This window comes from Mercurialis annua, linkage group LG2 (genome assembly GCF_937616625.2).
Source record: "Mercurialis annua linkage group LG2, ddMerAnnu1.2, whole genome shotgun sequence".
Classification (NCBI taxonomy): Eukaryota; Viridiplantae; Streptophyta; class Magnoliopsida; order Malpighiales; family Euphorbiaceae; genus Mercurialis; species Mercurialis annua.
The window spans coordinates 371,398-386,527 of record NC_065571.1 but is presented as its reverse complement, the minus strand read 5'-3'; the positions used below and the strand labels follow the sequence as shown (position 1 = coordinate 386,527).

The following is a 15,130-nucleotide window of genomic DNA, read 5'->3' as shown; positions in this document are numbered from 1 at the left end:
TATTCATACCATTTATATCGATTACACACACACACAAATCCTGCAATTACAAACTATGCTCCAAGGAAGCTTTATTTATTTTAGTTACTACTCTAAGACTCTAATAATTATTTCAATAGCAATCTAAATTAATAATCATATTTTATAAAGTAAAAGAATATTAACGTAAATGTGCATGTCCCCCTCCATCCGTGCTTTTATATATAGTATAGCTATAGATAAAATTTGATATACATAATGTATTGTAATTTTTAATATTTATAAATATATCTCTATAAGTTTTTTTATTTGTATGTTTTTCTCATGTTTCAGTAGGTTAGGAGGTACGACTTTTCAATTTTTGATAAAATAATAATTTTCCAGCATTATATTACAACCTTTTCTGGTTTTTGGGAGGCTTTATAATAATAATTTTGTTTATCTTAATTACGACCAACATATTATCCTTGATACCTTAAGATAAATCATGGTAACTAGAAACTTTAGAGCTAAAAGGATACAATTTACAAAACAACAATGCCAATTTAGCATCAGCAGTCTTCATGTTGGCAAATGATGATACCTCAAGAATTTGATTCAATCTAAAGTAAATTTGCAATAACTTCTTCAAGATCAAATAGCGATAAACCGGTTCCGAAAAAGGGAAGAAAAAAACTCATCTGCGTGCAACTCTTTGCCCTGCTCCAAGTAATAAGGCCTTCCCGATTGCACCAGAGTGAATTCCACATACCAGAGCTACCGTTCCGCCTACGACTATCCATTTCCAATCAATGCCATGATCGTCGTGTCGTTTGATGTCGACCACTTGTTTATCTTCTTCGATAGTAGCTGGCTCGGAAGAATCCATTGTTTCGTCAAAAGAAATCTTTGTCGTAATTCTTGCCATAAGTGCACTTCTTGATAATGAAGCCTCCGTTTTTCTTGCATTCTGGTACGCTCTCATGCCGGAATGCAATTTCTTGACGGTTCCCCACATACCATGACGAACTCCTAGCTTAGCCACATCTTTGGGGATCCCCATGTCCTCGTAATGAAAAAGGGTTACCTCACACGCAGACATCTGTCCATCTCCTTTGCGAGATTCCACTGCATTTATTAAGCAAATAGGTCAAAACGAATCAACATTTAAAGATTGATTAAAGAAACTCGGGAACACATAAATATAAACTCTGCAACATGATGCTCAAAGCTACTTACCGGCCCTGATAACCCAACTTGAGAAATAAAGCTCCACTCGCCTTGGCTTGTCGCGCTTGTGCAAGCCTGGATATGGCATCCCCTGCGATGTCATAGCTCACAAATCAATTTAGTTTGATAATGGTAAACAAAAGGAAACTCTTAAATTCACAGATGTGAGACAGAAAGAAATAGAAGTTCTTGAAATCTGAAATTTAGTGCATCATGAAATAAAAGATTGGCTGAAATGATTTGAGCAGACAAAAATTAATATATGTTCGCAATAATTTCAGCCTCCTCCTCTGTATACCATCTTTGCAATCAATAGTTAAACTAGAACCAAATCTTATCTTTTCCTTGACAAATATGATGATTCTAGAGGATGTTTTACTTGGAAAACTAGAAAAGAATTAAAAAAGTTACTTATTCTACATTACATTGTGGGAAAATAAAATATGTTATGTATCATATGAAGAGATTTGGTACATGAAGCCCCGATTTCATAGATATCAATCTTATTATGTAAAACTCTTATAAACGTATAAATAGCAAGAGCAAGAACGACACACACCTTCGTAACACAGTAATACGTTTTCCCTGCCTCCCATATCCTACGACCAATAATATATTCTCGATCGCTGCAGAAAAATGGGAACTGCAAATTGAAGGAGCGACCTCTTGTCACTAAAAAATTTATAAACATAGAACAACAAAATGCAGCATGAAGACACCATAATCCAAGAAAAATTCATCGGACCAGCTAACCTTTTTTATCCAATGAACAATCATTGTTCCTGTATGCGGGAATTCCTCCAATATTTTAAAGTATGCAAGCATGGGATCCCATTTCAGTCGAAACTCGTCATCCCAGAAAAAGTCTCTAACCAGTTCAGGAGTAGCATCCTCAAAAACAGTTCTACTACGGAACACAGTAGGACAATTCTGATAAACAAACATAAGATACATGTAATTATGAAGATAATGACAAACAGTTACAAAAATAACAAGGGGAAAATTGCCACATTATTGCACAGGCATTTAAGAGAAAGGTTCTGAAATGAACCTGAGGCTCGTAGCGCGAAGCTTGGTACGCCATGTTCGAGGTAGACCTTTCCATCATAAATTGCCAATCCATTTGCCCATCCTTTCCTTCCAGAAGATGCAACAAGTGCTCTAGATCATTCTCTGTAACAATATCCTCGCCGTCATTAGGTTCACTACCAGAGCTGCAATTCAATAAAATTACATCATAATCACAAAAGAATTGCAAATTCTCACATTAAACGGATAAATACAAAAAAAGAAAAAGTCAACAGATCGAAACTTATGTAGAGTAAAGCAAAAAAATAGTTTACCTCACAGAATCATCAGCTACACCAACACCAGCGCCACTTCCTTCAGCCGCCGGAGAGGTATGAAGAGCTGGAGGAGGCGATTCGAGATTTTTGGCCTTGAAATTAGACCAAATAGTACGGCAAACGGAGAAAGCGGATAAAGCAGTAAAAGCTAACCAAAGGCGACGAGCTCCAAAACCGGGCGGCGTCCATAGAAATCTAAACTTACTTCGCAAACCGATATAAAGCAAACTGGTCCATCTGGGCCGCCAAGACCACCCGATTACCAACCCGATCGTAATCGCTACCCATATAGGCACTGCACATAGCAAAATGTCGACAAATGTTTCCGTTATTGACGGTTTTTTCAAAAACTCCATTACGTCAAACAACGAATCGTAATCCATTTTCCCCTCTCTAACTTTCCGGGAAAATTACGATTTTCCGGGAAAATCAGACCATTTGTGTGCAGTGAGAAGTTAGATCGAGGAGAGAGAAATGGAGATTTTCTTTAGAGAGAGAAAACAAGAAGAGTGTAGAGAGAGAAACTGCCGCTTTTGTTTTGATTGGTCTTGACCAACGTCTGCGGTAAGATGACGTGTCTTGCGGTTAACATAGCAAAATGTAGATAAGGGTAAATAGAAAGTAAAGTGGATGAGGTTTTTAGTTTTAACCTAAATTCAAGCTCTACGGATGCGGATAACAGTTTCCGTTATCTGTTTCTGGATAACTTTCTATTTTAAACTTTTATTACAAGCCACTAATTCTTTCTTAAACAAGGTTTAATCAGGAATTTTATTTTTATTACTTTAAAACAATATCTCCCAATCATTGTTTTCCATCTGCCTCCCTTAATCCAAACAAATTAACTTCTCAATGGTAGAGCGACGGGTGGATCCGTACGTCCGCCCTAACCAATAGCGCAATGACGTGGTGGACTGAGTGAGTGTATCTAATAATTTCTCTGTTTTTCGGTATTATAAAACTATATATTATTTAAAATAGAAACTCTCAACTCTTAATTTATTTTCCCTTTTTTATTGTTAAGAAAAAAAAACAGCTCTTAAGTTTGAAGACTAGTAAAACCAAATAGGAAATGGGATAAGTTTTTTGAGTTGGTTTGGTTAAGAAGATGGTGAGATATTGTCCTTGTCGGAGGAGAGATAAAATGTGGACAGCCGGGACCCTGCATCCATTTGCATTAAACCACGTTCACTTCAAGTCAAATATATTAGTTGTACCTCAATTTTTTTTAATTTATCATTTCAATATATATGCCTACATAATCTTTTTAAATATATATGATCATATATATATGGCTGCTTTATCCAAGTACCTTGTCCAAGAGGAATGTAGTTCATTGTTGAGTTAATTTGACGGAACTTATATCATGAATTTTTTTATTTTCGATTAATTTTATTATTTATTTTAAATTGTTGCTTAGTATTTAATAGTTTAAATTTAAAGGCCAAATGTTATGAAAAGGTCAAACCTTTCACGAAAGTTTCACAAAAGTCTTGACCTTTCAATTTTTTCGATTTTGGCCAAAAACTGATTATTTGGTTTCACAAAAGTCCCGACCTTTCAATTTTGTCAATTTTGGCCAAAAATGGATTATTTGGTTTCACAAAAGTCCTGAACTTTCAATATTTGGCATGCCACATAGGCGTCACATAGGCACCACATAGGCAAATTGAAATCAAATTGAGAGTTGGCCACAACTGAAACCAAATAATTTATTTTTGGCCAAAATCGAAAAAATTGAAAGGTCAGGACTTTTGTGAAACTTTTATAAAAGGTTTGGCCTTTTTACAACATTTGGCCAAATTTAAAAGATCATATTTTACCCATTGTGATATGTTCATTATTTGTATTTTATCTTCATAAATGAATTTTAATTTTGAAAAAAATTTCTAAATATGTCATACAATTATTTATTACAATAAAATTAATAAATCTAAAAATATTTTATCTTATTTTATTAATTTGCATTAATTATTACAGCTAAAATTAATAATAAACTAAATATATTATAAATAAAAATTGATAATCAATTTTTTATTGGTTTATTATTTTTGAGATATGAATCAATTAATTTATTTGAAGATGACTATACATATTTACTAAAGATAAATAAAATTTTAATTTTTAAAGTGTTACCAAATACTCCAGTCCCATTTAGGGTTTTTTTATTTTACACATATATAAGAAGACATAAGTAATGTTTTTCTTGTTTTATTCTTGCTAATTATGCTTTAAAATTATGTATATTTAAATATTTTATAAAATATATTTAACTATTGGGATAAAATAAGAACAAAAAAAATATAATATGCTAAAAAGTATTACATTTTCTTTAAATAGAACATAAAAAGATGATAAAGAAACATCCTAAATGGGATGGAAAAGTATAAAAATTGGCATATAAAATAAAACGTTAAAAATAATAAAATGATCTATCAATTGACAATATAAGCAATCATTTATTTATAAAATAAAAGTCGCCTTAAATGATATTTTGTTGATTTTTTTTCCCAATAAAAATAGTCTTTTTATAATTTTGATAGTCAAAGAGTATTTTTATAAATGTAAAATTAAGAAAAATTTTAATAATAATTTCATAAAATATGAGTATTTATATAACAAAAAAACATTTAAGGGAAGGTGTTTTGGGGCACAGACAACTTTGTGCTTGCTAAGCAAAATTAAGTGATTGTGCCAACAAAATCTTCCTTTTACTCTTTCAGAATGGACCTCTTTTATGTCATACAACTTGTCTGTTGTTTCTTTTCTCTGTTGCCAATTGAAGAGAATTAGATTACAATTGCTAATACAATTTCTACTATAAGGTGCCAAATGATGTCATTTCTTATCATTCATATACCAACAAGATGATGCCATTTTACTACAACATCTAAATTTATATTATTGTTACAAAATTCTATAATCTACATATTTTTTCTAGTTAATTAAGTTTATCCATTATTTGACATTATATCCAAACCATTTAAAAAAATTAATCAACACATTAGGTAATTAAACGATGATCTTAGGCTATTATGTCCTTTTCTCAAATTACTGCACTGCCTAATTTCCTAATTCCAAAATCGGACAAAAGATGGGTTTTCAAATATAAAAATTTAAATAGTAATTTGTCCCTCAATTTATAAATAATAAATAATTAATAGATAAATTAATTTTGTGAAAAATTTGTCATAAATATGATGATTATAGTCAATTAATTTCATTTTAGCAAATTAATTTATAAATTGAGAGGCAAATTACCAATTGAAGAAACATTTGACTTACAAATTGCGGGAATAAATTGTAGAAATGAGATAAATTGACTATGACCACCAAATTCAATTCAACAAAATTATTTTATATGGTATTTCATATTACTTACCAGTTGAGGGATATAAATTGCTACTAGAGTCCAATAGTAAATAAGAACCAAGGGTGAGCATTCGGTCGGTTTAGTTAAAATGAACTAAAATCTCCAAAATTAAATTAATAGGTCCGTCGTATGTTCAAAATCGAATTGCTCAAAGATGAAACTCTAACAAAAACCAAACTTGGCCGTTTTTGAAAAAGGTATTCAAAACCAAACAGAAAAATATTAGTCCGTTCGGCTAAAACCGACAAAAATGCAAGATTTTTTATTGAAAAAAATTCAAATATTTGGCCGGTTCAATTAACATTGGATGTTCAAAATCAAAATTGAGACTGAAATCGAATGGTAATAAAAAAATTATATACCAAAATCAAACCAACCTCAATTTTAACCTAACCAAGCCGATTAAAACTCACCGGTTTCCCATCGGACATTTGACCAGTTATTTATGAAGTCTTAGTTTCGTGTTTATAAAGCCATTTGTTTAAGACTACGTGCAAAATCTAACTACGAACCACTAACTATTAATGTAATTAGATTTTACCCACCGATAAAAAAATGTATGTTAGATAATTGAAAAAATAACAGCTTATCATAAAAACGAATAAATAGTATGATTCTCCTCACTTGATCCATCATCATCACATAAAAAATAATTAGGTGAACTAGTTTCATCACGTACGATTATGAACCATCCATACAACACATAACATATGTCGTGATTATTTATGGATAAATTAATTTAAATATATTAACTAATTATTAATTAATGTGTCTTTTATTAAGTGGTTATTGTAAATAATCTGGATTGGTTCATAACTTGGTTCAACAGATAATTTCTCCATCTCAATATTCTTTGCAACTATCTGCAAGCAAAGCCAATTTAGTAAAAGTAATCAACTACGAAAAAGATGAAACTTAACTTTATATCTCTTTCCAGTCAGATTTTCACACTAACTTCCACGCACCCATTTCTGTTTCTCAACGTTTTTGGTAAAAATAAAAGATCGATTAATTTATATATAAATAAGGTTCATATTTGTATCTAAACTTTTTCTTTTTGATTTTTCGTTAAAAAATATGGTATAGAAAATGAATCTGAGTCTAATTCCTCTAGAAGGTACTTATTATCATAATTAATCAATTAAACAAGTTCTAAATACATATGTCCACGCCACTAAAAGCTATAAGAGATACCAGATCTCTTAAAATTCTGTTTTATATAGACTACATAATATAGTACTTTCTCCGTTTTCTTTAATTATCCATTTAATCAATTTTATTTATTTATAAATAATTGTTCATTTAGAGCTTTAAGGTGATTTTAATCTTTATATTCCAAATTTATGACTCTATACTTTACTTTATAAAATATTTATTAACTAATAGGACTATATTAGTATTTTTTTTTATAATTTAAGATAAAAAAGATATTATTTTAATATGTGCAAATTTTTTTCTGGATAGACAACTAAAAAAATGGAGAAAATAATAACTATACAATTCTTCTCTTTCAAGCTATATTAATTGTGCAAAATTCAATGTCATTTTAGTTGCAATTTTGAAGAAAGGTTCATATATATTCACTTCAACAAAAAGAAATAAACCACATTGCCAATTCTATTCGTCTATTACAATACCAGACAAATTGCGAACGAATAATCAAACTTATATGCAAGCTAAGTTACGAATTCTTTAGTGAGCTCTTGTACGAGTCAGTTTAAAAACTCGTAATCGAACTCATATACACATTATTTGTAAACGTAAACAAGCCGACACATCACTATACTCAAGCTTGTTTTGTATAAATAAATGAATGTAAAACTAAGCTGAAGCTTGGTTTGTTTAGAATAAAAAAAAAACACGAAGTGAGCTGAACATCGAGCTGCTCCCTACGTATGTATATAAAGTTAATGAACAGCAGTAAACTAATATTTACCTGGTTGAATATTGGAATTAATTGCATAATATGGAGTGGAGTGAATCGCAGATATTAACGATTTGTTGATCTTGAGGAGCTCATTCATAGGCATAGCTGGAAAAAGGGTTGGTTGAGGGGAATGAAGCCTGGTCCGAGATCATTCAGAAGGTGGTCTCGAACCAGACAGCATTCCCCTCAACTCTGTGTATGCATATAGTACAAGAGAGATAAAGAGAACAATTAAAGGAGGAGAGTGTTTGAGTTTGATTTGGCCATGCATTGGGCCCTTATATACGTGAGGATGATGAATTAATAAAGTAGAGTAAGTAGTAACAGTATCTTTAAGTGCCTTATATACATATTCACATGGGGAGTCTTCTTTTTTTTCCGGGTACTAGTACCGTCCGATATTTAGAGTTTTGTCCCGACTAAATCGAACTGAGTTGAGTAAAGTCAGTTAGAAAATAAAATCCTTTCAAATTTTCTTAAAATTATTTCGTATCTTAAATATAAAACCTAAAGAGTCCTTGTAACTCCAATTTCAATAAATAATTTGCTTTTCACATATATAGTGTTTAGAAAAAATATTAATTTGAACGAGTTAGAAAATAATTTGATTGAAATTATTATTTTACGATGGAAGATTTGGAATATGAGTTTCTGTATAATCATATTCGTCTATTTAGACCAAAATTTATTATTTTTATGGTGAATGGAATGAGTAAAAGAAAAAAAAACACTATTTTACTTTTACTTTTTCGTTAGCCAAGTTTTCACTTTGCTTGTTGCACTCAATTTGACATCTTCCTTTAACAAATGAAAAGCAAAGAAAAAACAAAAACCAAATTCCACAACTTTGTAGATTATGAAAATTTCCCTAATTTGACTAATCTTCAATGTCTCATTATAAAATGAAAGATTTAGTATATTACACAGAACCAAACATAGCCTTATGTATTTTATAAAGCATAAAGAGCAATAAGGGATTGAAAATGATGTAAACCTTGTGGTTTGGTGGGCGAAATTAAGGCCATTTATATCATTCATAATCAATGGGTCCAAAATCAAAGTCTTGGTGCAATATTTAGGTCAAAGCAAGATCCTTTATTTATAGGATGTAATAAATTTTTTAAAGCTCTTCCCTACCTGCCTTGTCTTTCTCATTCTCATTTCTCAATATATCCAATGACAACAAATTATGGCAAATTTAATTAATACTACTTATCTAATTAAACTAATTTTGGATGATAAAAAGCCATGATGATTGTTTGCTTGAAATTATTATTAAATTGTTGCCTAACAATTGCCTATTTTTATGATGTTAGCCTGACTTCAACTAACATTTTTGAAATTTCTAAATCAGAAGTTTCTTATTAAATCACTATTACACGAAGAGACGTTAAAATAAAAATGCAATAAACATCGAGTAAAATAGAAGCTCATTGTACATAAGATTTTTTTTATGAGTTTAACCTTTTTTAATTACTCTTAATTTACACGTAAACTAATTGATTTTATGTAAATTACGTTCTAACTTCATTATCGGTCACTTGATGCGGACTTTCAAAGCCGATAAAAAAGGGAAGTTGGGAGATGGGAGGAGCTGCAACGAGGAGAGAAGCATTTAGCATAAACAGTGTGATTCCAAACTTGAATAGAAAGAAAAACAGGTTTGTCTGCCAAAGATTTGATCAGAGGCACAACACTAATAAAGAGGAATGAGAAGTAAAAAGTTAAGAGATTTCAAATAAAGAAAAGTTAATGAAGTGATGCAGACTCTGTATAACTTGGAGTTGGATCTCACTATCTTTCAATTTCCCTTCCTACCTAGTACTCTAAAAAGCTGACCACTTGCAATCTCTCTTACATGGAAATTATCAAAGCTTATATTTTGATACTATTTCATTTCTATTTTCATATATATGTTTACAATTTATTCGTATAAAACAAAATTAGCGGTTTACTGCAATATGTTCTGCAATCGTAGTTTCAAACAGCTTTCTTAGAACCCAACCAGACCAGAGGTCAATACATTTTGGTTCTTCCGTGAATTAAAAGTACGGTCCAACATCTTTGAACCGGAGAAAACATTGGTTTAAAATACAATAGCAATTATTCCTTGATACAAGTTCATCGTTGGCCTATATGATCAAATATTTTCATGTTGTAAAGGTGCGGGATTTAATTGAACACTTCAGACATTATATGGTAGCATTTTGTCGAATACCAAAATATAGAAGGGAGAAAATTAGAAAAATATCTATAAACATGAAAAAAATAGGTGTTAGAAAGTAATCTTTTGGTGTTAGAGATTATGAAAACAATTGAAGCACAGTGGGCGCTTAGGGTATCTTTTTTTTCTTCTTTTGCTTTAATAGCTTTTCATGATGACACTTACTATAATTACGCTGAACAAAATGACAGACTTTATATTATACCATCACCTTGGCTTTGCTTATGTATCACTATGTTTTTAAACTATTTGTAAATGAAATAAACGAAGTTAAGAAGTACAGAAAAATGAGGATATTTTATGTAGATTTCATAACTTACAGAAAATTTACACTTCATACATTACACAAACATGGCAACAAGTTCTTGCACGTTAAAGAAAAAGAAAAAAGATTCACATTTCTTCACATAAGTCACAAAAAGAACGAATGAAATGATTCGGAACCTTTTGCCTCTTATAAATTAATAACTCAATTGCAAACTTAACACGAAAGCTCGATGCTTGCAGAATTCTGTTCGTTTACCTCAGATGAAATCGAGTTGTTGCTCTCTTCTTCTTGCTCATTTTCATCTTGAACAGAATGGCCATTCAGAACCACAGGGGCGATTGCATCTTCTTTGCGACTGTCAAAGCTCTGACGATTTTCCTGATCAACAGCTACTTTTACCTTATCGACCTGAGAAGAATTAACTTCATCGCTGCAGCTCTTCCTTCTACCCAGCCTCGGTGATTTTGCACGAGTTGGTGGAAGCTGGGGTTCAGACAAGTGTTAATAGAAAGTTATTGATCAAAAAGACGATATATAATTGTTTCTGAAGTTTATAGTGGCTTGCATCAAACATGATGAACTCTATGTTTCCCAAAATCACATACACAGTACCTTTTTCAGTTCAGTTTTTGGTGGAGGTCCCTCATGGTAGAAACTTGGCATCGGGCTGGCCTTAAACATCAAACTCTTCCTCAGTTGCTTAATATCTGCATCCTTCTCTTCCTTCAATTTCAAGATCATTGAGAAAAAAATGTCAGAATCAACTAAAATAACAATCACAACTAACTATATTTGGAGATTAACTCATCTCAACTAAGCCTTAATCCTAAGTACCTTTATAACGAGATTATTCAAGTAAATTGTACCTTGGTCCTAGCTTCACTCTGGGTTTTCTCGGCCTCCAGTGCTTGATGTTTCTCCTCTAACTTTGAATTAAACTAAGAGTTTATAGCATGATAAAAACATTTCTTCAATGTTATAAAGTTGTGATTCAATAATAGATAACCTAACTTAAAATGCATGAAACAGGGTGGTGTAGTCATTACCTCCTTCCGTTTCTCAGCACGTTTGGAGCATCTAAATACTGGAGCTGAAGCAGCAATAGTCCTGGACTTACTGATCCGAGCAGAGGTTGCAGTACTGAACACAGTCAAGGTTGCAATCATTTCAAAGCAGAGAATTAACCAGGAAAATGACATGCAAAAACTAAGTAGATATATATTGCTGAGTTATATGAGGATACGTGGAAGTGACTGAACAAGTATCTTCTTCATCAGAGTGCTTCTTATTTTTCGGTTGCAATGGCTTTCTTGCTACTCCAAGTAGCTGCAGTTAAACAAGCACAGTTGATCAACAACTGAAGTTTTTCTATGCACCACAGTTAACCAACAACTCAATAACTCTGCTATATAATCTAAGATACGTCTACTCATGAGAAAAATAACATGGGCTGTAAGCTATTGATTCTGCTAAAATGAGTTATTATTAATTTAGAACTGCTATTACTACTAGATACCCACACTTGTCTGCAGCATTTACCTGATTCTGCTTTAGAGTGTTTGGATTCAGGACTTTGCTTGATGATTTATTTGTACCAGCAGTGGCACCAACGTCAGATCCGGTGGGACGAGTTCCAGATGAAGCACGTTTTTCAGTTGCTAGGGCAAATGGCTGAGGAACAGTGTGTTTTGTTCGAACAGCTGCTGGAGCAGCTTTTGATGCATGCTTAACACGCGGTTGAGACTTAATAATGTCCGTAGTTTTCTCATCTCCTGATGTAATCTTCCCCTCAAACAAATCATCCACTAATTTTGAGCTCAATGCATTCAGGTCCTCCTTACTTCTTTCAGCATGAGGAACTTCAGTAGAATCAACCGATATTTCAGTTGTACATTCCTTCACCTCACATTCCTTTGCTTCAGAACTCTCCTCGGATCTCTGAAGCTCAGGAACCCCATCTATAGGCTCATATGATTCTAGAACATCATGATGATTCAGAACAGGTTCATGATTTGAATCATGGGGAACACTATGTGAATAAACTAAGACAGCATTTGACTGCTTGTCCATGCATATATCGGTCACTTCTACTCCCATTGCACTGCAAGAAAAACAAATCATCACATCACAGCCTGAAAAACCGTTGCTACTTTGTATTAATTATTTCTCCTTCAAACATTTTTAGTCAGAGTCAATTTTAAAGAGTGTGTTCCAGTGCATGACATGCAGCCTCTTGAATGACAATATTTAGGCATGTCTAGATGCATGCAGACTTCCAGCTTGCATCCAAAGAAATTATGTTACTGTAAAGTAATATAGTGTTGCATCAGAGCTCTTTATTTTGAACCGAATGTCAAATGTCCACAGATGCTCTAATGCTAAAAATTTCACACTCTACACATATACTACAATCTGGTCTCTTCTAAACTTGTTACAGAAAGGTCAATTCATATTTGGCAGTTGCCAAAGCAGAGTATGAAATGAAAGGCAGTTGGCTGATCTACGAAACACTTCACGTCCAAGAATTGATGTTTCTTTTGCATCAGCTAATCTGAACTCTTTAAAATTTACTGAATGAGATATAGACAAAATCTAAAAAAAATTAAAAATAAAATTATATAGAAGCTGTTTCAGACTATCCATTTAAAGGCAGTTAACTGACGCGAAATGGACAAAATAAAGGAGAAGAAACATGAAAAAATTGCAAGCAGAGACCGAGAGGCAAAGAAAGAAAACATAATGAAACCAATAGAAGAAACAATAGAAAGTAGTTAAAACAGGACGGAGAAATAACAAGGAAGCACTAAAAGAAGATATAATAGACCTTTGAATTGCTGTTCTAGGAGGATTACACGGCAAAATGCAGTTGAATTATTGATTTGAAGGCCTCTGGTGATTGAATAGCATAGCCGATAGCAAGAAAGATATCAACATACTACTTTTATTGAGTAGAAAGCAAAACAAAAAGAGATCATTTGCATTCATAACAAGCCAAATGAATGATAGGAGAATTTTGAATTCAATTAATAACTCTTTTAGCTGGGAACATAAGAAATTATGACAAACAAAACATGAACATGAATCATAATGACATCAAGAAGATAAACAAGCATTCTTTGAGTTCCCAATCCTGCATTTTCTTAACAACCAAACAAACTCCAAACATATAAAAGTCTATACAAACCATCCACATTTCGAAAGAAAAAAAGTGCATTCCAAAATTAATGTAACAATTATATTAATGAAATGCATAAACAGATCAAAAATTAAGAAATAGGGATCAAAATGAAGAGTAAAAAAGAAGAAGGTGAAGGTAGATAAGATGAGAATAGATAGATGTAAAGAGAAGATCTAGAGAGAGAGATAAACTTACGACTGAGTTTGGTCGGATCCGGTGATTTTGTATTTGTCTTGTGTTGCTTTCTGTGGCTTTCTTTTATAGTCCTGTCGTGCCTTCTCGTCGGTGTTTTACGCCGTTATTAGACGGTCGTTTCTTGTTTTATTTTTCTTTTCAAAATTTTCTAATATTTTCCCTCTCTTCACTTTTGATTTCAAATTTTGCTCTCTATTTTTACACACACACACACTGCTGTTCTTCTCTCTCTTAATTTAGCTATGCCTAAACCACTATATAAATCCAACATACTTTTCTTTTTTTATTACAATTAGTTTTTTATTTTTCAATTATCATTTTCAAAGTAATCTATTTTTGGTTCTTAATTAGTCTAACGACAAAAGATATTTCCACTGTCACAGATTGATAATTACTATTTTAAGTCTTTTTGTTTCAAATTATAAATATTCAATTATTGTTTAAATTATTAAATTATCATATATATCCTCATTAGTTCAAACTACATTAAAAATTAACAAATATAACTAAAAATACAAAACCACAACTTAATTAAAGAAAAATAAATAAAGTTTTTTTTCTATAAATTAACTCTAAATACACTAAATTTTTGAATAGCCATGAGAAACTGTCTATTAATTTAGAATGGAAAAATTATTTTATTTTTATCAATTAGACCTTTTAATATTGTATTTGCTGATTAAAATTAATTGACTTAAACATAAAATCATTGGACCCAAATATTAAAATTGTTATTCATGAAATATTATCAATGTATCATCGTCATAATAATAAATGAAATTTTTAAACTTATTAAAATATTACGAATGAAGTAAAATTTTGAGACAATGCATACAAAATTTATATAGTTATTGTAATCAACAAAAAAAGTATAAATTGAATTTTGGATTCTAATTTGAGATTAAATAAGAGTTGTTTAGCTTCTAATAGTTAATTAAGTGTTAAGTAAATTAATATAATTAAAAACTGGTAGCTTCTCTAACTTGAAACATTTTTTGACATGAAAAGTTTTATCTAATTTTTTTTTTACAACTAATAGCTGAATTAATTTTATTAAAAACTTAAATAAAATGAGTTTTATTGCAATATATCATATTTCTAAAAATTAATGTATTTAATTTATTAATATTTTGAATTAATTACTTTTGTAACAAAATTTAATATAAATAGACTTTTAATTTTTTTATTAATTAAATCTTGGATAAAGTTGATGCTCTATAAAGGGTATTTGTGGAGTAGTCAATGCTCTAATTTGTTAACATAATTTAATAAAAGTTGATGGTCTAGTTTGTTGACATAATAAAGTTAATGCTCAAATTTGTAACATAATTAATATATAAAGATTTTTAAAATTTGGATAAAGTTGATGGTCTATTAATTAGTCACTTGTTGAATTATGTAAATGGAAGAAATAAGTTAAGTGGGTATAAG

At 31.1% G+C, this 15,130-nt stretch overlaps 2 protein-coding genes across 2 annotated transcripts; both read right to left on the bottom strand.

Moving 5' to 3' along the window:
- Positions 1-460: 460 nt before the first annotated feature.
- Positions 461-8,059, bottom strand: LOC126669222 (uncharacterized). The gene is made up of 7 exons (XM_050362632.2): positions 7,844-8,059; positions 2,532-2,829; positions 2,240-2,402; positions 1,942-2,118; positions 1,748-1,831; positions 1,198-1,279; positions 461-1,086 (listed from the first exon to the last, which is right to left on the bottom strand). The coding sequence occupies exons 1-7, from the start codon at positions 7,935-7,937 to the stop codon at positions 656-658; spliced, it is 1,329 nt and encodes a 442-aa protein (XP_050218589.1). The 5' UTR covers positions 7,938-8,059; the 3' UTR covers positions 461-655.
- Positions 8,060-10,336: 2,277 nt separating this feature from the next.
- LOC126670395 (protein WVD2-like 3) lies at positions 10,337-13,900 on the bottom strand. The gene is made up of 7 exons (XM_050364107.2): positions 13,700-13,900; positions 11,866-12,427; positions 11,570-11,652; positions 11,373-11,466; positions 11,193-11,264; positions 10,939-11,049; positions 10,337-10,809 (listed from the first exon to the last, which is right to left on the bottom strand). The coding sequence occupies exons 2-7, from the start codon at positions 12,421-12,423 to the stop codon at positions 10,540-10,542; spliced, it is 1,188 nt and encodes a 395-aa protein (XP_050220064.1). The 5' UTR covers positions 12,424-12,427; positions 13,700-13,900; the 3' UTR covers positions 10,337-10,539.
- Between the last annotated feature and the right edge of the window lie 1,230 nt (positions 13,901-15,130).